Genomic DNA, 24,121 nt, shown 5'->3' with positions numbered 1-24,121 from the left:
ACTGTATACCCGCCATAAAACCCAGAAGGTCTCTTAAGAAAGTGTGACCACCTCCCACTTCATCTTTGCTATGGTCATCTGCCTATTCTAAACAGTGCAGAAGGGACCTTGGTAAGTTCCATCAGATCAGGTACTCTGGCAGACTATCCTGCGGCCCCGTGGCTACCGTGTGACATTTTTGCAACTTGCTTCCCACAGTACTGCATCTGGATTGATGGCCTCAGTGCCCTTCTGGGTAAGGACATGTCCAGTGAGCTGACCAAAAGTGACCTGGATACCCTGCTGAGCATGGAAATGAAGCTGCGGCTCCTGGACCTGGAAAACATCCAGATCCCTGAAGCACCGCCACCAGTCCCCAAGGAGCCCAGCAGCTATGACTTCGTCTATCATTACGGCTGAGCCTGGAGCCAGACAACAGTACCCAGGAGGGATTTGGGCCCACGAGAGACACTCAGCTCTGGTGCCTTGTCTTTTGCTTGTACAGAAACTACAGTGACAGTGGTGGCCAGTAAACCCACCTCAGACCACCCAGAGCTTCCTCCTGGTCCCTGTCCATAGGAGTCATGGAGGCCGGGTGCTTTGCCTTCCCATCACCACGAAGCCTGGGATTGGGCCATGAGGAATGAATGATAGGTGCCCTTGCCTTCCAGCCTAGAAACTGTGTCTTGAACTGGGCTTAACAGCAGCCACCCACCTTTCCTTCCTGAGCCTGCTCTTGTTGGCAGGATCCCATATGAGCCAGCGACGGCTCAGGAAAAGCTGCCTGCAGAGGACAGGTGAACAGGGCACACGTTGAGAGCCTTGGAGTCCCTGTGGGTGGATTTGAATGTGGGCCTTGGGCCTTCGCTTTGTCTTCACGAGGGCTCACTCCAGCCTCATCCGGTGCCAAGATGCTGCTGCTTCTGAGGTTTGGCTCTGACATCTCTGATCTCCAGAGCTATCAGATCTCTCTTGTCCATGCAGGCATCAGGACAGATGGAAGTTTCTCCATACAAGCTCTCAGTCTCATCCTGGCCAGGCAGAGACCTCCAAGCCAAGTCCTGCCCTCTTACTCTCCAGGAACACTGCAGGGAAAGCCCCATTAAGGCCTAGGCCTAGACTGTGGTGATGTCACAAGATTCCACCTGGTCACCCCTACATTTGTATCTTTTCCTTCCTGGGGAAATCTCCCATTGGCTTGAGCTGCAGCCCCTCCGGTTTGTTTTCCCTTGGCCTTCCAGACTGTAGGAAGTTTGCCTTTCCTTCTCTCCTTCCTAGTGCTGTGGTTTCTGCCATTGGCCATGATTTCAGGGAGCTGGCTGGGGTCAGCCAAGGCCACAGCTGTGCCATGGGGCTTCCCTGGTGCTTCAGCACTTGAACCACATGCACATCCTCTCCCCCTGGGCCTGTTAACACAGTGGCATTCAGTATTGATACCCCAGCATGGTAGGTACTACCCAATGAAGAGCGTACTATATATTTTCTTTACTATAGGCCATACTTATACAGAACATGTATATATATTTATATAAGATCTACCTATCCTAGGACAGAATGTTTGCAGGGCAGTAAAATGGGAAAAAAGTAACACTCCCAATCATGAGCCAAGAGCAACCAGAGAACAGCCAGGAGCTTCCTGTCAGTAACCAGGTTTTCAATAAATACTCTTTGATGTACAAATTGTGGTTCCTTTTAACAGCTGTTTCCCTGCCCAAGGGTGGAGTCACCTTGGCAGTCTTCATTTTAGTATACCTGGGAGACTAGAGAACTCCAGCTGGAGCCATTAGCAACCTTCCAAGAGCCCCTTCCTCTTCCAGACACCCCCACCACATGGCACACACCTGCTGGTGAAGAATGCTCACAGATTGTTGTACTGGGACAAAGTGTTTCCTTCTCAGGCTTGCTGGGTACAGCAGGGAAAGGCATACTGTACACCCCCATGAACACATCCTGCCTCTTCCCCGTCAGGGAACAGCTTGAGCCCTCATGCCTTACAAAGAGGTTCTTCGCCCTGTGTCGCCTGCGCTTAGTGCGCAGCCTTCCAGCTGGTGTTCAAGGCTGTTGTTCCAGTCCACAGCCTTGGTGGCTGGGAGGCATGAATGACAGCAATGATGAAAATACTTTACTTTCTCACCTCAGAGAGGAGGGAGCGAGGACAAGCTCTCTCAAAAGGCATAGGAAGTGCATGCCACACAGGCCTGGAGGACGAATAAAGCCAAGACCTTGGGCAGTGATGGGTACCATTGTAGGTGCTTGGTAAGTACTGAATGAACCGATGCCTGTGTGATGCCAGCTGGCAAGGGAGACAGCAGCAGTTTCCACAAAGCTCTGCTTACACTCTGGCCTTGAGCCTTCTGTTCAGAGGGGCTGCAGCCCAGCTGAGTCATTTACAAGGATCCATGTTTGCAGCCAGTCCTAGTGCGGAGCCGAGGAGATTTGAGAGCAAAAAGCACAAAACTGGGTCTCAATGTGCAGCCCTCACCTACCTGACCTAGTTTTTCTTCTCACTGCCCCTTTTAACCCACCTGCAAGGTGGATCAAGTCTGAATGCTCTAGGCTGGCATTGGGGGGCCACCGCAACCTACTCCTTGGCTGCTTTAACCAAGTTTTTGTTACCCTCTATGAACCAACTGAGCTCCCAGCAAACTTGGGGCCTTCTCGCCCCCTCTTAGGTTCTTCTGTTTCCTCTGGGATACTCTCCCCTTACTCAGCCTCTTGAAATTATTCTCAGAAAGCTTCAGACAAAATACTTTACAAATGTTATTACTTCTGTATCTTTCTAACTAAAAATTCAACGTCCCTGACATAACTTCCTAGCTGGTTTGCGCTTCCAGAAGCAACAGCCCAGAGAGATTCCGTGGTTCGTTCCGTGTTTGCCCGGCACTGGGTTGGATGTAGAGAAACAATCTGTTTAATAAGTTAATAGGTGACCACTGTATGGGGTGCTCACTGTGCAGGACAATAGCAGGCACCCCGACTCCGGGGAAAGCGCCTCCTTCGGCGCCGGGGACAAAAAACTACAATACAGGGCTGCACCCAAGGTGGGTACCGCGCGGGGTCCCGGCTGAGCGCGGAGGGAGGACCCACCAGCCACGACGCAGCGGCTCTGGCCGGGGTCTCTGCTCAGCACCCCAGCACCGCCTCCTCCCGCCCGGCCCCTCGGCGGCTTCCGGCGGAAGCCACCCCTCCCGCGGCTCGGGGGCGGAACCTGGCTCGCACTTCCGGCGGGAGGATCCCGGCCGCGAGCGCCACGGTGGAGGTGAGTGGGCGCGCGGCTGGAGCTCGCGGGAGGGCTCCGGGCTGGCGTGGGGCGGCGTCCCGCCCCGGCTCCGCGAGCGGCTCGCCCGTGCTGCTGCCCGCCGAGTCCGCGGAGGGGCGGGGACCGCGGCGTCCTCCTGCAGGCCGCCCGCGCTGCCCGCGCCGCTCCGCCTGCCACTCCAGAACACCTGCCAGGTGCCAGGCCCTGCGCCAGGCGGGAATCCGACACCCGGCCGCGCCCGCAGAGGCCCGGCCCCGGGGTCCGGGTGGGGTAGGGAGACACGTGAGCAAACACGGAAACGTCAGATGGTGGGAAGGGCCTGGAGGATGGGGGGCCCTGGGGAGTGTTCAACCGAGCAGAGGACGCGGACTTGATGTGCCTGTCAAACCGCAGGAAGCCACGGCGGCCGGGGCTGGGGACAGCGGTAGGAGGATGAGGTTGCAGAGGTCGGGGGAGGCCAGGTGGTAGGAGGCCTCCTGTGGGACTAGCCCAGGAGCCCTTGGAGGGCGTGGTCTGCTTTCCGTGTTTAGGCCACCTCGCTGGCTGCTTCGTGGACTCCAGGCCGTGGGGGACAAAAGAGGAAACACCGAGATAACGAAAGATAACGTGGCCGAGACTGTGGTTGTGGAAGGGGAGGTGAAGAAAAGTGGACAGGTCAAGAAGTAATTGGTGGCGGAGCTGAGGGGGCAGGGTGTGAGGAATGAGGGCCATCACCGCGGTGTCAAAGATGACTTCATCTGTGATTTTTGCATTTGGTTTAAGTAACTGTGCATTACACTGGCGCTTACTAAATGACTTTGGAGTAGTTTGGGGGCGTGGGGAATAATTACGATATCTTCTTAGGACATCTTAAGATTTAGACGTCTGGAGTGGAGCTACCAAAAGGAAGCTGGATATACTAGCCTGCATCACAGGAAAGCGTAGGGCTAATGTAAAGACATCACTGCCAAGTGGTTTGGGTGGGATGTGATGCTTAGGATGAGGATTAAGAAAGAAAAGGAACCAGGATCTGACCCTCAGGCACCAGCTCTTACACGTTGAGTTGAAGAGGTGATGTCAGCCAAGAAGACTGAAGCAGCAGCCAAGAGGAGCAGAAGACAAGCCAGAGATTGTGGGGTCATGGCATCTGAGGTGTCTTTCCAGGAGGAGGAAGTGGTCAGTGTATAAAGGAGAACAGAGAGTTGGCCTTTGGGGGTGGGGGAGAGTGTGGTGGCCCGGGAGCTGTAGGGGCAGGAAGTGAGAGGAGGTGAGGAAGTGGGCTGTCAGTGCCGGGGCCGCTGAGGAAGTTTTGCTATAAAGGGAGCTGGAGGGAGGTAACTCGTGCACCTTCCAGCATCAGGTGCTGAACCTAATGCCATTGACACCTCTCCCCAGGAGCCAGGTGGTTCTGTCTCCCCTTTCAGTAGGAGAACTGAGTTCCAGCGTCTAGAGTAGAAGTACTAGGACTTGCTCCAGGTCTCTAACTTCAAAGCTGTACTTTTAAGCACTAAGCTATGCTGCCATGTTGAAATTGGGAAAGTGGAGAGCAGCCAGGCGCTGCAGCGGTGCACAGCCTACCCCAGTGTGGCCGCGGCTCCCCAGGGAAAGTGAGGCAGAGTGGGAATTCCTTTCTTCGCAGGTGAGATTCGGAAAAGAGCGCTTAGCCCTGCGAGCCTGGTCTCCCTCACCACGAGGAGCGTGAGGACCTCCTCCAGTTTGGGGCCAGTGCTGGTGGGATATGATAGTGTTTGGTGAATGTACACTGAGTATGTGGCCCTGGAGCTGAGGTCAGGCTTCGTGTTTTGGGTAGGGGAATTACCTTAATGCTCATTAGAAACCGAGCGTTGCTGGCTGAAGACGTGCCCCCTGCGGGCTGGGGGTTGCAGGGGTCTGGACGAGCTCTGAAGGAGAGGCATGATTTGAAGCGCAGGGAGGGCACTGCACTGTCAGGGCAGGCACTGTAGCCTAAGCCAAGGTGCAGGTTGGTCCTCAGAAGGGGAAACAGATGGCCTAGCGTGGAAGCCACTGGAAGAGCCCATGGCATGAGTGCTAGTAAGAAAGTCCCCTTAGTGTCAACAGGCCCGCCACTGCCTGCGCAGCACAGCGGGAGCACTCTCGAGCCCCAGGCAGTGCTCGCAGTGGGGTCGCAGCGTTGGTGGTCACAGCTTGGGCTGGCACCTCGTGGCCATTGACTGGGGATGCTGCTAAACATCCTCCGGTGCACAGGACAGGCCTCCCAAAGGGTTTGTCCAACCCCAAACATCAGTGGCACCAAGTTGGAGAACCTCTGGCCTAGAGGAAAGTGTGGGCCTCAAGCCCGTTGCCCTCTTAGCTGCAGAAGCAGCAGTCTGGCTGGGAGGGGCAGGAGGAGCCGAGAGACCCCTGCAGGAGGTTCCTGGAGCTCAGATGTGATCACTTGGGGGTATTTGCGGAGATGGAGCTGCTGTGACTTGAGTGAGAGTGTGGCCCAGGGAAAGAGGGGTGGAGGAGGAGAGAGGCGTGGGCCATTCAATGCTGGGAAAGGGCAGGTGTGGGACACCTAAGGCCAGAGGTCCAGGTAAAGAGGTCAAGTCACAGTTGAAATTTCTCTGAGGTCCATGGGGCATCAGAGCTGGGGTCCACACTGGGAAGATGGCAGCTAGCAGAAGGCACGTCATGCATTAGACCAGGCAAGACAGTGACACATGACCCGCTGGATCCAATGTGTCCTTTTTTTTTTTTTTTTTTTTTTTTCCGTCAGTACTGGGATTGGAGCCAGGGCTGCTTTCCCACTGAGCTACACCCTGAACCTTTTTATTTATTTATTTATTTGCAGTGTTGGGGATTGAACCCAGGACCTTGTGCTTACAAGGCAAGCACTCTACCAACTGAGCTATCTCCCCAGCCCTACCCTGAACCCTTTTTATTTTTTATTTTGAGACAGGATTTTGCTAAGTTGCCAAGACTGGCCTCAAACTTGGAATCCTCCTGCCTTGACCTCCTGAGTCGCTGGGATTGTAGGCATATGCCATCATACCCAGCCCTTCACATGATTTTTAAAAATCAGTGTGCTTTAACTGTAATACAAAAGGAAAGTAACTGTGTTTCTGTGAGGGTGACATGGCCGGTGGCTTCCCTCCTCTGTAGAACACCTGGGAACATGGTAGCCACAGACAGACTCACACGGCTGTGGTGTGCCACAGCTCAGAAACCATGAGTACCGTTCTCCAGGTGATGTGTTTCTTTTCAGAATAGAACCTCTTGGTACCATTTTGACAAAAAGTTCATTGCCCCTCAGTGTACATGGTAATTAAGTTTTGGACATTTTCGATGCAAGGTCAAGCCTTAGAAGAGCTGCTGTGTGTTTACATCTACAGCTGAGTCAGGGTCTGGTCTAGGTAACCATAGGCCCATCTTCTGCCCAAATGGCAAAGTCCTGCAGATTGCAAAATAGTTCTTAGTTTGTGGACTCTGCCTTGCTCCCTGTATGCTAGCAGGATCCCCCCAAGTCACCACTACCAATTTCTAAAGCTCCTTCGAAGAGAATTGGAGCCCTCTAGGCAAAGCCTGTGCCAGCTCCCAGTTTGCCTCCTGGGAGGGCAGGTTCCAGAGCACAGAGCAGGTGTGGCCTTTCCTTCAGACCCTCGGGGTGGGGTGATCAGCCTTCTAAGAAGGCTTCCAGAAGGTGGCAGTGTAGCAGGGTGGGGCGTCTCCAAGTGTACGGTGAGGAGGACACACAGCTGAAGCATCAGGTGCACTGCTGGGCCCCAGCTCCCCCAGGCACAGGTGGGTCCACCTCTCCCAGCCATGCCTGCTCCGGCACTCATCAGGGTTGCTTGAGTGGCAGGGAGTGGTTTGTTTTGACAGTACCCTACACAGTCTCCGCCTCTGAGGACAGTTGGTAGAGGCCAGGTCCAGACAGCAGACAGATGCAGGTTTCCTGGTCCACTTTTAACCCCTGAAGACAAGATCAGTCCCCTGAAAATGACATGCATGCTGTCTGTCACTGAGTCATCAGACCGAATGGAGAACTTATAAAATACCAGGTGTGGGTAGGGTTCTATGTGAACTCGCCATCCCTGTCCTCAAGTTCACTGCCTTGCAGAGGACCAGACATTACTCAGATCACATCCCACAGAAGTGCTATAAAAAAAAAGTAGAGCCACCTGTATCTCAGGACTGATGGTTGGGGGAGATCCCTAAGGACATGACATTTGTGCCCAAGATAAGTAGGATGAATTGAAGAGTGCTTGAAGGGTGGGCAGGCATTCTGTTCCTCCAGGGAAGGGCCTGGTGTGTTGGGAGGACCGAAAGGCAGCCTATTGGACCTGCCCTGGAAATCCTGGGGCTGAGGCTGGTAAGACTGGCAGGGCTGGATCTGGGCCTTGAGAGCCCCAGGAAGGGTTTTGGCCTTTATCCATAAGAGCACTGGAAGCTGCTGAAGGGTTTTAAGCAGCGGTCTGACACGACAGATTTATGTGTTGAAAAGGTCATTTTGATGGCAGCCCATGGAGAACAGCTTGGAGACAAGGGAAGGGACGTGACCTGGGGCTCTGTGTGTGCTGCACGAGGCCGGGAGCTGCAGGACCTCCAGAGCCGTCTTCTCATCTTTCTAGCAGCAGAACTGGGGTCCTTTGAGCCTGGCCTCCAGCTAAGCATGGAACCGGTCGGCGTGGACCGCCAGCCCCTTAGGTGAGGACTCGGCGGGGGCTCCTCTGACCATTCCAAACATGGAGGCCAAGCGAACCCCTCCAGCCAGGGCATCTGCCTGTTGAAAGTCGTGGTCCAGCTGCCACTTTTCCTGTGGGCTGTCTTCAAAAGAGGTGCCTGTCTCTCGTGGCCCAGGAGCTCGGGCGCCGCAGCCTCCACGGATGGGGAGGTGGGCCCTTGACGTGGCCTTTGTATGGAAGGCGGTGTTGACCCTGGGGCTGGTCCTTCTCTACTACTGCTTCTCCATCGGCATCACCTTCTACAACAAATGGCTGACGAAGGTAACTGGAGGCCTCACCAGTGCAGGGTGCTGGGACAAAGGTGGCCACAATCAGTATGGCCATATTGGCCCACAGTGGCTCCTGCCTGGGAGTGGGCTGGAAGTGGGCTGTGGGCAGGGCTGACAGAACAGCCAGCAGGTGTTGAAGTGGAGACAGCACCAGCTGGGAGTGAGCCCCGGGTTGCCATTTCTTGTGACCTCCAGAGTGAATAGCTCTTAGCCTAAGGGATTGTCATGCAGCTGAGTGCCCCTCACTGCAAACCAGGGGACCGGCCCTTCCCACCCCGCCACCAGCTGGAGGGAGGACGCGGACGCCCACGCAGGCGGCTCTCTGAGCAGCCTGGTGTCTGCTTTGGGCTCTGCAGAGCTTCCACTTCCCCCTCTTCATGACCATGCTGCACCTGGCCGTGATCTTCCTCTTCTCCGCCCTGTCCAGGGCGCTGGTTCAGTGTTCCAGCCACAGGGCTCGCGTGGTGCTGAGCTGGACCGACTACCTCAAAAGAGTGGCCCCCACAGGTATGTGTCCCCATCGAAGGACCAGAGAGAAGCCCTCAGGGCCCTGAGGTCAAGTTCCCTCGTTCCCCACCCCATGCCTTCTCGTGCCCTCTGCCTCCCACCTCTCACCCCGCCATCTCTTGAGTTCTCCCTGTCTCCCCATCCCTGCCACACACCCAGAAAGCCCCCGCAGTGCACAGGTGGAACCTGCAGTGTGTGCCTGTGCCTCGCGGGCAGGGTCCTTGCCCTGTTGGGGCTGCGATGCACTGGAGGAGCCCCAGAGCACTGGGAGCAGAGCCTAACCTAGGCCTGCCTGGGTTCAGTTTCCTAGGTCAGGTGTATGTGGGCAGGTACCAAAGGACAGGTGGGACCAGCTGGTGCTGGCGTGTCACGCACCCAGCGTGTGAAGTTTGAAAGGACCAGGTGCACTGTTGAGTTTATTTGATCCCCTGGGAGAAGGGTTTTCACAAGAGGATTGACTGGGTGAGGAGAGGGTCCCACCAGTGGGGGCGGGGATATTCAAATCAGTTAACAAATGAGAATAGCACCCAGCCCATCAGAATGAACTTCAGCCCTACTGCTGGACGGCCCACTTTTTAGCCAGGTGTTAACCATTTAGTTGCAGGTAGAAAGGAAGCCCGGGCAGGGCAAAATGGCCTCTTCAGCCACCTTAGGGCCATAGCGGCCACCTGGCTGGATGTTCCTGTGCTGCATCAGCCATGGGTGGCCCTTGTCTTCACAGCACTGGCAACAGCACTTGACGTGGGCTTGTCCAACTGGAGCTTCCTCTACATCACTGTCTCGCTGTGAGTACCGGCTGCTGTCTGCGCACCTGGCCGATGGGCCAGCCACTCCATCACTCTCTGGGACCAGCCCTTGCTCTCTCAGCTCCTCCCTGGCACCCAGCAGCTCTCCGAGAAGTCTCCAGCCTTTTCCGTAAGCCCAGCGCAGAGGGGACGCTGTGCCTGCCAGGCAGCGGGGGAAGCCAGGGGATGCGGACCGAGCACTGCAGTTGCGGCAGGGGCAGAACAGCAGAGCAGAGGAAGGGGCTGGCCCCAGAGCACGCAGCTGCGCCAGTGCCCGGTGTGGGCACAGGCTGGGTGATAGCTGGCTCTATGGAGTTGGCTTCAGAGGACACAGTCCTCTTCATGTCCTCTCTTCTCTAATCTGTTCTTCGTTACCTGGTCTCGGCCAAGGGCTAGGTAAAGGATAGGACGCCAATGTCAGACACACAGCCTCACCTCCCAATGATAATCTGGGGCCTCAGAGAGTCTTCTGATGACAGGACCCAGTCAGATGACTCAGGCAGACTCCTTTTGGTCTTTCGTACCCAGGGTGCCCTGCTGCCCTGAGCAGTACCAGTTGCTCTCTGGAAAGTCAGCCCCCACCCCCTTCCAGCCTGCTGATCTGTGCTCTGGGCTCTTTTCTGGGTGGTGGGTCTGAGCCCTGGCTCCCGCAGTGCAGTGTGGGTAATTTCCGCTTCCAGGTATACGATGACCAAGTCTTCAGCTGTGCTGTTCATCTTGATCTTCTCTCTGATCTTCAAGTTGGAGGAGCTGGTGAGTCCCCGCATCTCTTTTGTCCTTCCTACCCCTGCCTACACCCAAAATAGAAGAGGGAATCTGAGCAGCGATTTGTCACCCTGTGACATAGGAGACAGGCCCAGCCCAGGTAGCAGTAACTCCCTCTTCAGCATAGGGACAGTATGCAGAGTATTTAGAAACAAGTGTGTCAGCAGCTAACAGAAGAAAGCAGGAGGGTCCTGGAGAGCCTGCTGTGCAAGCTGGTGGTCCTTGTTTGGTGGGCCACCAAACAAGGTGGAGGGAGAGAGGCCGCTTGCAGCTGGGAACAGGTCGCAGAAAGCACTGTAGTATTTTAGAATAGGTAGGGATACTGGGGACATGCCCACTGAGTGTCAACCCTACATATGTCGACAGGCAAGGACTGTCCCTGACTTCCTGAAGTGGTTGAGGGTAGAAGGTTTCCTACCCAGGGGAAGCCAGGGTGGACACTGACCCCAAACTCTGCTTGTGACGAGCTCCCGAGTTAGCTGCACCTGCTCCCCTCCTCTAGCGTGCCACGCTGGTCCTGGTGGTTCTCCTCATTGCTGGGGGCCTCTTCATGTTCACCTACAAGTCCACACAGTTCAACGTGAAAGGCTTCTCCCTGGTGCTGGGGGCCTCGTTCATCGGTGGAATTCGCTGGACCCTCACCCAGATGCTCCTGCAGAAGGCTGAGCTGGGTGAGCATGGGCGAGGGTCAGACACAGGCAGGCTGGAAGTTGTGCAGGTATGGGCCAGACCTCGTGACCCCTGTGTCCCTGCCCTGCAGGCCTCCAGAACCCCATCGACACCATGTTCCACCTGCAGCCACTCATGTTTCTGGGGCTCTTCCCTCTCTTTGCCATATTTGAAGGTATGTTGAGCCAGCCACCCCCGGGGCACCTCAGAACAGCAAATCCCAGATCCCTGTGTGGTGCTAGCTGCAGAGGTTGCCAAGGTCAAAGACACAGCCCCACCCCTGCGGTGGTGGTTGGGACTGGACAGACCCCAGAACCAAAAAGACTGGAATCCAGTCTGGTAATGACTCAGAAGAGTGTAAAGCACAAGGACAGCCATGGTGGTGGCCAGTGCTGAGTGCTGAAGGCTCACCAGGACTGCGTTCGCCTTTTCTGGTTATTTTGCTTTTTTTCCCAGCACTGGGGATTGAACCCAGGGGTACTCTACCACTGAGCCACACCCCAAGCTCTTTCGATTTTGTATTCGGAGACAGGATCCTACCAGGTTGCCCAGTCTGGCCTCAAACCTTCGGTCCTCCCACCTTAGCCTCCCGAGTATCTGGGACTGCAGGCCTGCACCACCACACCTGGCTATTTTAATTATTTCAAACATGCTTAACTCACTTAATCCTCCCAAAAAACATGTGGCGATACTGAAATCGTCCTGGTTTTGCAGATGAAAGAAACTGAGGCTCAGAAGGGACAAGAGCTTGCTCAAGGTCCCTCTGCTCATAAGAAGCCAGAATCTGGACCCAGCCTCCCAGCTTCAAGTGGTTAAGCCCAATCTTCCCTGCCTTGCATGCTGCCCCTAAGAGGGCCTAAGTCACCTGCTGTTTTGGGACAGTGGAGTGAGCAAGTCGAAAAAGCTTCCCAGACTGTGTATTTTGGCAGATGAGCGGTGTGTGGTGGTCCACGGCAGGCAGGGCATTCTGGGAAGAAGGTTCGATCACATGTGGGCCTATAACCCTGTGGCATCAGCCATGCGGGCCGGGGTTGAGGGCCAGCAGGAGCCTGGACTGGGAGCAGGGTCCCCTCCCTGTGGGCTTCCAGGGGAAGGAGGCGGGAGAGCTGCGAGGGCGGGCAGCCCAGCACCACCTTCCTTCCTCCAGTTTTTGGGATTAGTCTTTGTCCTCTGTCTATTTATTCTTCCAGAGTCCCGACTGTCCTCGGGGTCATTACAGAAAATTCTGTCCCACATCCATTTAAGTTTCAAGCAGCGAAGCGTCTCCCGCCTCCCTGAGAAAATTATTCTGCAGCCCCGTTGTCCAGGAAACTTCTGTTCAGAGCTCATGTTTTTCCTTTTTAAAAACCTCTCTCGTTGCTTCATTATGCCCCCTGCACCACACACCAGGCTCCCGGCCCCCCGGGTGTCTGCTCCATTCCCCTGTCTGCAACCTCATCCGAAAGCCCCTGGTAGTCGCCACTTAGCAAAGCTGCATGGATTTAGCTCCTTTAATCTTTTCTGGTAAATTAATCCCCCAAGCGCCTTCATTACTTATGTTGCTCTTCCCCGAATTCCCTTCAATTTACCCACGCCTTGGCAGCCCTGCCGAGCCCAGCCCCAAGCAGGATGTCCTGCATTGTGAGCCCCTGGCCAGCGGGGGGCCGGGGTGCGCAGGGGGCTGTCATTCTGTTCCTTCAGTGCTTCCCTCCAAAAATGCCCAAGTGCTCGTCAGCATCCAGTTCCCACAGGTGTCTCTTGTGCCCAGTGCAGGGCTAACTCCATCCTCTGCTGATACACTGTGGGGATCTTGCTGGGCACCCAGGGGATTGTCCCTTCAGAGGGACAGTTTTGGAGGGACTAGGCAAAATTTGTGTTTTGTGCAGTTATCTGTTCACATAGGTGTGTGTTTTCTTTTTGAGAAATGCTCATCATCCCAGCCATGGGGGAGGCTGAGGCAGGAGGATTGCGAGTTCAAGGCCAGCCTTGGCAACTTAGCAAGACCCTGTCTCCAAATAAAGAAATCAGAGGGGTTTGGGGTGTGGCTCAGTGGTAGAGCACCCCAGATTCGATCTCTGGTACCAAAAAGAGGGGAAGGAGCGGGGAGGGAAGAAAGCTCATCAGGCGGTGCTGCCCGCTAGAGGAACGCCAGCCTGGACCCAGCCCTGTCATTTCAGCAGCAGGGAAACTGAGTCCAGAAAGGGAACATCTTGGCCCACGTCCCATAGCTGTCGTAGCAAGACCTAGATTTGGGCTTGGAGGCAGAACACTTGCCTACCATCCTCGAGGCCTTGGATTCCATCCCCAAAACTGCAAAAAAAAAAGGCAGACCAACAGTGTAAAGGAGCGGGGTGCTGCTGTAGCCCCTGGGCCGTGCCAGCCCCCACATCAGGCCTCAGATCCGCATCGCTCCCTGTCGGGACCGCCTGCTGGAATTGCACTGGGGCTCCTGGCAGCTGTTATAGCTCCTCCTGTCTCCCCAGGTCTCAGGGCAACTTGTGTGGGATTATCCTGTTCCTCCCATCTTCCCCAGCTGGAGGGTCAGCCGGGGCTCCTGTGTCCACCTCGGTGCTGACAGGCCTGGGTGCAGGCAGGGCTGCCCAGGAGCCCCAGCCCTGGACTCCCGCGCTCTCTTCGCATTGCTTTCAGGTCTGCACTTGTCCACATCTGAGAAAATCTTCCGCTTCCAGGACACGGGGCTGCTCCTGCGGGTACTTGGGAGTCTCTTTCTTGGCGGGATTCTCGCCTTCGGGTTGGGTTTCTCCGAGTTCCTCCTGGTGTCCAGAACCTCCAGCCTCACTCTCTCCATTGCTGGCATTTTTAAGGTACAGACTTAGAAGTGACCCCCGTCCTCCCTTAGAGGGTCCCATAAAGGTTCCTCACCAGCAGCTTCCATCTCAGCACTGGCTCTCCTGGGCCCTTTCGAGAAGAGACCCAAAAGCCCAGTTGAGTGACAGGCAGCGCGCTCAGGTCTCTCCTCTCCCCTCCATCCCTCAACCCTGAATGAGGCGGTCTTCCCTACAGCATGGGGAAGGGGCTGCAGAGCTGCTCCCAGCCGAGGGTACGCAGCGGGTCAGGGCCAGCCACTCCTCTAGCCTGGGTGCATTCACATTGTACTTCGGGAGCCTCAGGTTGAGAAGCCCACACACACTCCTCAGTAAAGAGCTCCACGATTGATTGGCAGTGTCTGCGTGGGCCCGCAAGAGAGCCATGTCGTGCCAGGGGCCTGCATTGCCTGTCTTGCCTTTCCTGGCACCTTGAAGCTCTCCCCTGCCTCCCTGCGCTCCTCCCCTTTCTTCCTGCACCTCCCTCTCCCCCACCATTTCTGCAGCTCCCTGCTCAGGACCAGGCAGACCCCTCGCTGGGGCAGAAACAAGATCCCCAAGGGCCTCTGGCTGGCGACCCAGCCAGGAACCATAGCTGGGACTCTCAGAATGCATTGTTTATGAAGGACCCTGGGACATCGTGTCCTTAGGGCCCGGTGTGACTCTCTATTTGCCCTAAGGTGCTGAGGGCTGCCCATCTGCAGGTGCCCGTGCCAGGGCAGCTAACTCGTGTTCCTATGCATGTGGCGCAGGCTGCACTCCCCACCCTGTGTCTCTCGTGCCTCTTTTATTCCCAGCAGAATTCTATGAAATTCTGCTGCCTTTTGCATCAGTCACGTAGCGGGGCTGGCAGGAATGCTGTGCGGGCAGGCTGTCCCTCACCCCTTCACCCTGCAGGCCTTGGGACTGGTCCTCCCCTTGAGGAGGAGCCGCCTGTGCTGACCACCCCCACCCACTTCTGCCCACAGGAAGTCTGCACTTTGCTGCTGGCAGCTCACCTGCTGGGCGATCAGATCAGCCTCCTCAACTGGCTGGGCTTCGCCCTCTGCCTCTCGGGAATATCTCTGCACGTTGCCCTGAAAGCTCTACATTCCAGAGGTAACTGGAGCCTGTCCAGGCGCCTCCATTCTGTGATGCCACTCTCCGCCTGACTTGGCCCCCAAGTGCCCTCGCCCCAGCTCTGCCTGTCCTGAAGAGCCTGTGGCTCTCAGCCTCCCCAGAGAGTTGCAGCCTTCGCTGGCTCGAGTCTAACTTTCCCTCCGGCTGCTGCGTGGCTCAGAAAGTATGCCTGGTGGTGCTGCCATCACCCTGGGAAGGACATGGGGGTCATCTCCCAAGGGTCGGGACCTGGGTGACCCTCGCAGATCAGGGCAGCCAAGAGCACCATTTTGAGGTCCATAACCGTGATTTCTTTCTTCCCCAAGGTGACGGTGGATCTAAACCCCTGAAGGGCCTGGGCTCCGGCCCGGACCTGGAGCTGCTCCTCCGGAGCGGCCAGCCGGAGGGAGAGGAGGAGGAGGACAACTACTTCGTGGCCCAGGGGCAGCAGTGAGCAGCCAGCAGAGCAACTTAGGGGCAGGCTGCTCTGTGACCAGCGGTGCTGAGCTCTCGGCAGCAGCCGGGGCCCGTGGCTCTTTGCAGCAGCCGGGAGTGGTGCTGGGAGTCACCTGTGGGCAGCTAGGCCGGGGCTGGTGGCTCCTACCCTTCCCTTTCCCGCGGAGCTCAGTCAGCATCAGGCCAGCCTCGGGCCTGGTGGGGCTCAGCCCGCACTGTGCTGGGGTCATGGTGGACAGGGAATTGGGTGTGTCCTTCTCAGCCGTTGGCCAGGCTCCGAGCAAGACTAATCCAGGACAGCTGCTTTCCAAGGGACTGACCGAACGGCAGGGCAGCTGGGGATGTGGGGGGTCGGAGCCTCATCACCTGGACAGCATCTTTCTCAGCAGATTTATTTATAGTTTGGAAATAAATGGTTTATGGTCCAGTGGCCACTGATGTTGCCTAGGGGCGTGAGGGCAGGAGAACTGTGAAGGCCTGGCAGCGCCCTTCTCTCCCCAGTGGGGCCTCCCCAGCCTCCTGCGTCTCCCGCTTACCCCTCCGCCCGGCCCCACCACACGTGCAGGCAGAAAATAAATGAATATTTACTGAGTACGGTGTCCTGGGGACTTAACATGTTTTTCACGGCCTAGATTTGAATCCTGACTTTGTCCCTTTTCCATGTGACCTTAAGTGAATCCTTAACCTCTGTGAAATGGAAATAATATGAGTCTTTCTGAAGAGTGTTACCAGTATTTGTAACATTTAAATGTTAGGTTTGGTTTTTTAATCCTTTCAACAACCAAGAGGTCAGGACCTAGAAAGAGAGAGCTTACTAAGTGAGCAGCCGGGCTAGGATCACAGTGGGTGTGCACCACCGTGCAGGTCCTGGGCTGCTTCCTGTAAAGGATCCCTGGGACCTGCCTTCCCCTCACCCCTCTTGGACTTGACCGACCCCTTCTCCAGGGTGGAACAGGCAGGGATCAAGCCCCAGGCCCCATACCTGTGGTTGTGAGCAGCTGCCCACGACCAGGGCTTCCTGGGGGAGCTCTGGGCACTCACAGCAGGTGGCGCCCTTGCACCAGGCTGTAGCACTCAGCTGGCCTGCCACCACTGTCCAGATCCAGGCAGAGGTGGTGACTTGGGGGAGGACCGGGACAGGGCTCTGATAAAAGGCTAACCCTACTGAATGTGCTAGAATTACTGAGCTGAGCCCAGGACAGCAATACTTTAGAAATGGGTCTGCAAACTATCTGTAAAGGACAGATAGTAAATATTTTCGGTTTGGGGACCATATGGCATCTGTTACAACTTCTCAACTCTCCGTTGTAGCGTGAAAGGAAGCCATAGCCGTTACAAAACGAAGGGCGTGGCTGTCCCAGCAAAACCTGCTTTGGAAGGAAGGCCTCGGCTTAGACTAGTGGCTGCTGTTGGCCAGCCCTGCTGTCGTGGGATCCTGAGAGCAGAGCCCAGCTCAGGTCCTCCGTGGAGGATCAGCCTCCAGTTCCCATTCCCTGCCAACCTCAGCAAATAGGCCAAGGGGCCCTGTGCCGCCCCTTGCCTGGTCCTCTGCCTGCCTTGGATCCTGCAGATTCAGAGACCAGGATGAAAGGAAGCTGGGCTTCCAGCTAGATGAAGGGAGAACCAGCCAAGGAGGGACTGGAGAGGTGGCCTCAGAGCTGTTGCTTGGAGGCGGAGCGCCCGACGCAGCCCCAGGGCGCAGGTGGATGAGCACTTCCTGGCCGCGCCCCCTCCGGCCGGGAGCGCTGCTGTCTGGTGCAGTAATTACAGGGGGCAGCACAGGGGTTCTGCCGCACTCGTGTCGGCCTCAATGACAGCCCCTCACTTAGCAGCAATTACCAGCCAGGCCTAGAGGAGGGCTCCCCCCCACTCCCCCGCCCAGCGCCCAGTCGCCTGGCCTCCCAGGCCAGATAGCGTTCACCCTGGCTCTGAGCCCTCAAGCCACCCGTGCTGTCTGCAGCCATTGCATCTCTGGGCTGCAGCGTCACCATGGCAACTCGGTGCTTGCATAGGTTGAGCGAAGCTGAGGATGTGACTGGTCTCTCCAGGCTGTGGTGTCTGTCCCCAACAGAAGGGGCGGAGGGAAGAGGACTGACCTGCAGGTCCGGGTTTTAAGTGCTTACATGCCCACTGCCTCTCCAGGAGCCCATAGTGGGAGGAAGGTTAATGCCCCCAATATATGAGGACGTCTGCAGTTGGCACCGTAGGGAGCAAAAGCAAGCTGGGGTTTGCTGTGGGAGAGGCTGAGCTGCCAGGCAGGCGCCCCCCCCCCCCATACCTGCATCTTCATTCTGGAACCTGCCTCTGCCTTGGGGGCCCAGGGGATCATCTGCAGCTGTGTGTGCTCCAATCTGCTGTGAAACTCTGAGAGTCCCAGTGGCGCCAGAGTAGTTACATGCCACCAGGAGAACTCTCCCTGGGCACTTGCCACATGGACTGGCTATGAGTTGCGTTCCCAATTTCCAGGCCAGAGAACCAAGAGTGGGGACCCCCAGATCATCATCCATTTAGGACAACAGCATTCAGACAATGCTGGCAGGCACTGCTGGACTTGGGGACAGAGATGTTTGTCCTTGGAGCTGCCCCTCCTCCCATCCCAGACAGGGAGAAGAGATAGGCGGGAGATGGAAATGGGGAGGGACCGGCCACTGGATGCCCTCTGGTCCTTGGCACAGGTTACTGAATCCTGAGCAGTCCTGTGTGGTAGGAATCACTGCACCTATTTCATGGTTTTGGAAACCGAATTCACAGAGGCGAAGCCTAATACGGGCTCGGAATTCAGCCTGGGGCCACCACAGACTTGGATTCACTTTTCTCTGCCCTGTGATCTTGGCCGGGTTGCTGGTCCTCTCTTGCTTGTCTGTAAAGAAGGACTGATAATCCCCCTCCTGATCAAGCAGCTGTAAAGAGAAAATGACATGCAAAGCAATTTGCACGGTGCTGGGCACAGACTCATTAGCTCTCAGTAAAAGTCAGCAATGAGAATGTCACAGCCTGCCCAGCGACAGAGCTTGAAAGAGGAGTGGCAGCACCAAGGCCCCCCCCTCCATGGTCCCCATCCTTGCCTCAAAGCCTGGCACAGAGGAGCCACTTAGTAGACGTTGGGTCTGCGAAGGAATTTCCAGCAGTGGGAACTGAGGACGGGGTTTCTGGGTTTTTTAACTTTGAATTCAGTTGCCCCAGTGCTGGGGCAGAACTTTGCTCAGCGCGGTGCTTGACCAGTGTGCTGGAAACCCTGGGTTCCGCCCTGGCACTGGGGGGCTGCGGGTGGGGGTGATTCTCCCTGTAAAAAGAGGCTGTAGCCACCACCAGCAGCCCTCTTGCCGGGCCTCAGCCTCCCACCTTCCCACGGAGCCTGTCCCTCCCTCACAGCACAGCCCTGACATCAGCCAGGCCCCTTCCCCCTGCTTCATAGTAACTGGTGAGCTCCACTTCCGTTCCCATGGTTATTTACAGTTTCATTGGCAACTAGTACATTTTCCTGAGCAGGCCCCACGGTCCTGCTGGCTTTGGCTGGTGGGGTGTCCCTTTCTCCTGATACCTGATGAGAACAGCTCCTGCTGGAGACAACAGTGGAACAGAACAGAAGACTGAAGAGCGTGCATTAGCATGTATTCAAAAAAGGCTTGTGCAGCACCTACTAGGCAGTCACTGACACATGTCCCTGTCCTTGTGCCTGTCCTCAAGGAACTTCTGCCGGGCCTTTGAGCCCAGTGGCTCCCTGGGAAGCAGAATGAGAGATGGAGACTGGAGCTGCTGTTGACTAGAAGGTGGTCTTGGGAAAACACCTGTGGAAGGAGCAGATGGGCGGGGATTTGCAGGGGAGGGAGCCGAGCTTCCCCAAGGCCACCTGCCCGCAGCTGGGCTGTGAGCTAGACTGGCCCAGCAGAGGCGGCCTGAGACAGGAGGCAGCCTCCAGTCGCTACACCCCATTGGTGGCCCCTCGCTGGCAGTGAATCTGCCCCTGGAAGAGACCTGACTTCAGGTCAGGAAGTTGTCTTCGAATCAAGAGAATCTCCCAGGAGGTTGACAGCCTGGGCTGTCTTCTCGCCATATGCTCCCAGCGGGAACAAGGTCTTCACTCCCAAAGGTAGGCCTGAGCATGGCCCCCAGTGTCCACGGTACCCAGGGCCACAGTCTGCCTCCGGAGACGACTGGGATCCAAGAAGAGGGACACCAGAGGAGAGTGCCCTGCACCCCCAAAAGATCAAGAACCGCTGGTCTAAGGAAAGCCCCAGACTTGTCCAAAAGTTCAGTGGGATCAGAGATGCGTACTCCAGGTGTTCAGCAGGAAGTCTGGATGGATGGGCGGTGGGTGGATGGATGATGGATGGGCGGGTGGAAAGGTGGAGGGGTGGTTGATGAATGGATGGAGGAGTGGATGAGTGGGTGGCCGGTTAGCTGCCATAATTGAAGAATATCCAGGAGGAACCAATTCTGCCTGAGTCTATCTGTGTCAGGGGGAAGGAGAGACTTCCAGGAAGTGCTGAGTCCTGAGGACTAAATAGGAGTTTGCTAAGCAAGGCCCGTAGGAGTGGGTGAGAGCAAGGACAAGGAAGGTGTGTTTGGGAGCGAAGAATTCGTTCACCATGTCACCACGGCAGGCTGGAGGTTCTGTGGGGAGAGAGGAGCGGAGAGGGCCACCTGTCTTTGAAAAGCCTCCAGGACCCTAGTTGGTATCCTGAAGGGACTGTCCCACCAGGTTCTCTGGAACAAGCAGGTAACTCCCCTCCCCCACCTCACTTAACAACTGGGGGTGTCTCTAGGTTAGGGAGCGGAGGAGGCGGGTCCTGAAGAGAACCCCATGCCAGCGAGGAGCACAGGCTGGTTCGCTCCCCACATCTTCTCCCACCGGATTTCCTTTAGTCCTGCAGCCCACCCAGAAGTCCTTGTTATCAGTGATCCTGCTTTGCAGATGACAAGCAGGATCAGAGAAGCTAAGCGACTTGCCCAAGGTCACTCGCCTTGGTAGCCACCAAGCCAGGAGCCCTGTCCCCAAGGCTCTCCCATCCCAGAGCTCCACCCTGCCTCCCCCTGCTCTCTGAAGCCTCTGGTCCCTGGTCTGAGGCAGGCGGTCTCTGCCACCTTGGAGTAAGTCCCTGTGGTTAGGGATGAGAATAATAGCCCTCCAGAGGGGGCCCAGGGCCTCGCTGGGCGGCATCCTGCTGGTGATATTTTGCCCCGGGAGGAATCTCCCACTGAGCCCTCGCCTCCCGTCCTGTTCCCGGGCTGCCCCATGAATTAAACATGCCCCCGTGGTTAACTCAGTAATGCTTTTATTAATAGTTAATTACTCAACGCGCACTGGGGAAATGAGACTCACTCAGGCCTCGTAAATTACGGCAGTGATCTCGTGAAGGAAGCCAATGGGAGCTCAGTGCCCGGCCCCTCCCCTCGCTGCACCTCTGGACCTGCCATTTAGTGGCGCTAAACGAGACAGGCTGGGGTGGGGGGTGAGGGGCAGGAAGCATCGGGGGAACTGGGAAGTGGAGGTGAGCATCTGCTGGGCTTCCTAGGAGGGAAAGGACCGGAGGACAGGTGGCCGCAGTGCCTGCTAGGAAACATTATCTGCACCTTGGTGGCTTGTCAGACATAAGCCCGTGTTGCCTGTCACCGCCGGGGACTCAGTGCAGTCTCCAGGGATTCTTAGACAGGGCAAGGTCCCTGTCTCAGGTGAGGGACTTCCCCACTCAGCCCCAGCAGCTGCCAGCAGAGACCCCCTCACTGCCTGCCAGGAGCCCAGATCCAGGTGCCCCCAAGCGAGGCCCCTCCCCGAGGCCTTGTCCTTGCGCAGACGCCCCTCCCGCAGCCACTGCCGGCTGGATAGGGGCTCCTTCTAACCTGGCTCTGCTTTTCTAAATTTAACTTTCTCCCGTGTTTTGTTTCCTGGGAGACAGAGCCCCTCCAATTCTCCAGGGAGAAGCAAGCCTCCGCTGGCTCTGAACCTACTACGTGCCAGGGCCTTTCTGTCCCCAAGGTTTGCACCCCTGAGCTTTAACTTCCTCATCTGACTCCACCACCATGTGGCTCCATCTCAGCATCTGACAGTGGAGATAACAGTCCTGTGTCTGAGGTTGTCCTGGCGAGTCTGTAAACTACTAAGAACACTGAGTAAAACCAACTTCCTCAGTGGTCGCTGCTTAAATCCTTCTTCACTACCGAGATGCCGGCAGGGTATCACCCACTGTACAGATCCGCAAACTGAGGCTTCACATGCTTTCTTTAACTCGTCCAAGGACACACAACCCAGAACTTTGTATTGCCAAAGCTCACCATCTTCCTTCCATGGAGGCGATGTGGAGGGTTGGTCCCCACTCGAGGACAGCACATCAGCCAAGCCCCAGGAGCCAGCAAAGTTCCGCTCATCTGTCCTCAGGTCGCAGCCCACCACCCCCAGGAGGCAATGTAGGATGAGACACAGGGAGCCCAGACTTTGAAGGTGGGTTGGGCCGGGTTCAAATCCTGCCATACCTACCAACTATCGCTTCCCTCAGTGGAGCCCCAGTTTCCATGTCTGGAGAAATGGGCTCACGGTGACACCTAGGTCCTTGGATACTCACGAGGATTTCCTGTTGAGAGTACCTGACCTCTAGCAGTCTTCCTTCAGAAGGTTCTGCACTCCTTGTTTCTGGTATGTCGCCTGGGGATAATGAGAAGCCTCCCTGGCCAGGTCGTTGGAGGCCCACAGAGACGCCGCGCCCGTCTGCCTTGGGAGCTGGAGGCTGCAGAACAGGTGAGCCGCTGCTGTTCTCCATCAAGGCCCCTTCTGGGGGCGCCTCACTCCCCATCTGCACAAGGCCACCCTGGCTCTCCTGAGTGGTGACGGAGAGGGCTGGGACGCATGGTCCCCTCACACCCGTACCAGCCACCGGACACTTGGCAGGCAGAAGTCAGCCTTGGTCTGTGACCCCAAACTGCCAGAGAAGCGCGGGGGCAAGGAGTCCGGGTGGGGCCTCGAACCGCCCCAGTTAGAGAGCACGGCCCAGAGGATGCGGCTGGGGTGGTACATAATCCGCAGCGTCAGATTTAAATGTCACTGCTGCAGGCGGCTGACCCGGGTTCCCACACAATGGGCCGCGAGGGGCGCCTCCCGCCTCTTCATCTTCCTGGCGGGAGCTGACCAAGGGAGGGAGATTTGGTTTCTTAAAAATCTAAATAGTTGTTGAGCACTCGGCGTTGCCTGGGCAACAGCCAGGGGAGAGAGAGGCATCGTATTGTTTAAAGTTATTCTTGCTCCATTTCAAAGGTCTGCTCTGAAAGGAGGCTTCTCCAGCAGCTCGCAGCCCGGGGTGTGGGAGGGGTCCTGGGACGGTGGCCCCGGACCCAGCAGCCTCCCGCCCAGCCCTGGGGACACCTGCAGTGTAAACACAGACAAGCTGGGAGGCCTCTGGACACAAGGACAGAGCAGCTCCACTGGGCCTGAACCTGGAGGATGGGGACTTGACCACGTGCTCGCCAGAGGTGGCACCTCAGTTTCCAAACCCAGCCAGGGTCGAGAGGAAGGTGGCCGTGTGGGGTCATTACCAGGACAATGGCTTAGCGCAGCCGCCAGTTTCACTGGAGGCCATGGTAAGCAGCCTGGGGTGGTGCCCTCCGCCCCTCCCACGATGTGATATTGAATTGTTTACTCGTCTCTCTTCCCCGCGAGACTGTCAGCCCCCTGACAGCAGGGCTGTGTCTATTCATCTCTGTGTGTTCTTGTAAACTGCCTCGGATCCTTTCAGGAGCAAGGCAAAGTCTGAAAATCCAAATGAGACGTACATATATTTTTAATTAAAAAATATTTAGATCGTGAATACATACACATTTTACAGAATTCAAAATGTTCAAAGGAAATAAATACCCATGTCTCCTGGTACCCAGTTTCCTGCACAGGGACACAGTTCCCTCCTTCCAGTGTATCCTTCCAGAAATATTGTCATATAGACACAAATGAGCATCAAATAAGATACATTATTCATGTCTCTAGCTTCAGTGTGTAGCATAGGGCCCAGCGGATAGTAAGAGAGATGGGTGAGGGGTGATGGATGGGTGGGTGGATGGATGGATGGTTGGGTGGATGGATGCAGGGAGGGACAGATGAATGAATGACGGGTGGATGGATGGACAGGTGGAGGGAGGGAGGGAGGGATGCATGGGTGGAGAGATAGGTGGATGGATGGATGGGTGGATGGGTGGGTGGATGGATAGATGGATGGTTGATGAGTGGGTCGTGGTGGATGGGTAGTTTGTTGCAGCTCTTGAGCTACCAGATCTCTTTTCTCACATGTGTCTGAGTTCCCCAGTAAGAAGACCTTGAGAAAGGTGGCAGGCCAGCACTGCCCATGTCCAGTCTGAGGGGTCTGTCATGCAGGTGGAGCTGTCTAGTAAGCAGCTGGATTCGTGGTGTCTCAGGCAGGAATTTCATTCCCCTGTTAATAACGTGACACAGCTACAATGCCTTGAGCTCACAATGGCTCCTTTTCTCAGGACGGGAAGTCCAGGTGGAGGTTCTGCTCTCGAGGACCTCAGTCCAGGGCACTGTGATTCCTTGACCTGTCTCTCCGGGTTCCAAAGGAGTTCTTGGAGGAAGGGGACTTCAACCATCAGCATGAGGAAGAAGAGGGACAAAAGAATGAGTCAGCATTCTATAAAAAGCCCACTCCTGGAAGCCACACCCAATGACTTTAATTAGATCTCCATGGCAACCCCTTTCTGCAAAGAAGGCTGGGATGCATGGCCTCTAAGCTGGGCACGTCACTCCCCCAGATAATATTGGGAGGAAGGGAGACATGGATAAAAAGAAGACAATTGGCAGCCTGGCCTCAGGGGCAAAGAGCCAGAGGGCGGAAAGCTGGAGATG

The 24,121-nt window shown here is 56.3% G+C and overlaps 2 protein-coding genes across 16 annotated transcripts in view; both read left to right on the top strand.

Annotated features, from left to right (window-relative positions):
* Window positions 1-8,175, top strand: part of ELMO2 (engulfment and cell motility 2) — a 45,341-nt gene extending 37,166 nt beyond the window's left edge. For 12 of the 13 annotated variants that reach the window (XM_079127946.1, XM_079127945.1, XM_079127934.1 and 9 more), the window contains 2 exons: window positions 199-3,238; window positions 7,813-8,175. In XM_079127946.1, coding sequence (XP_078984072.1) covers window positions 199-399 — 201 coding nt within the window. In that variant the 3' untranslated portion in view covers window positions 400-3,238; window positions 7,813-8,175. The remainder of the gene's footprint in view (window positions 1-198; window positions 3,239-7,812) is intronic. The other variant, XM_079127944.1, reaches the window with a different exon arrangement.
* SLC35H1 (solute carrier family 35 member H1) lies at window positions 3,208-15,763 on the top strand. Of its 3 annotated transcripts, none has more exons than XM_079127956.1 (11): window positions 3,208-3,238; window positions 7,816-7,888; window positions 8,042-8,187; window positions 8,552-8,702; window positions 9,424-9,487; window positions 10,168-10,240; window positions 10,755-10,923; window positions 11,013-11,096; window positions 13,550-13,725; window positions 14,694-14,823; window positions 15,150-15,763. In XM_079127956.1, exons 3-11 carry the CDS (start codon window positions 8,068-8,070, stop codon window positions 15,275-15,277), a joined length of 1,095 nt encoding a protein of 364 aa, XP_078984082.1. In that variant the 5' UTR covers window positions 3,208-3,238; window positions 7,816-7,888; window positions 8,042-8,067; the 3' UTR covers window positions 15,278-15,763. The 3 variants fall into 3 exon arrangements, with proteins under 3 accessions (XP_078984082.1, XP_078984081.1, XP_078984083.1); XM_079127955.1 differs by lacking the exon at window positions 3,208-3,238 and adding an exon at window positions 5,636-6,982 and having other exon boundaries at window positions 7,813-7,888; XM_079127957.1 differs by lacking the exons at window positions 3,208-3,238; window positions 7,816-7,888; window positions 8,042-8,187; window positions 8,552-8,702 and having other exon boundaries at window positions 9,485-9,617.
* Window positions 15,764-24,121: the final 8,358 nt, after the last annotated feature.

The sequence above is a fragment of the Sciurus vulgaris genome (genome assembly GCF_902686455.1).
Source record: "Sciurus vulgaris genome assembly, chromosome: 2".
Taxonomy (NCBI): Eukaryota; Metazoa; Chordata; class Mammalia; order Rodentia; family Sciuridae; genus Sciurus; species Sciurus vulgaris.
Note: the sequence above shows the minus strand (reverse complement) of the source record. Positions and strands in the feature narration are given on the sequence as shown.

What these genes read in the sequence shown, in the direction of transcription:
- SLC35H1 (XM_079127956.1), top strand. Translation starts at nt 8,068, where the DNA reads ATGGGGAGGTGGGCCCTTGACGTGGCCTTTGTATGGAAGGCGGTGTTG. An exon ending in ACAACAAATGGCTGACGAAG is followed by an intron (nt 8,188 to 8,551) that starts GTAACTGGAGGC and finishes TGGGCTCTGCAG; the next exon opens with AGCTTCCACTTCCCCCTCTT. An exon ending in TCTCTTTGCCATATTTGAAG is followed by an intron (nt 11,097 to 13,549) that starts GTATGTTGAGCC and finishes CATTGCTTTCAG; the next exon opens with GTCTGCACTTGTCCACATCT.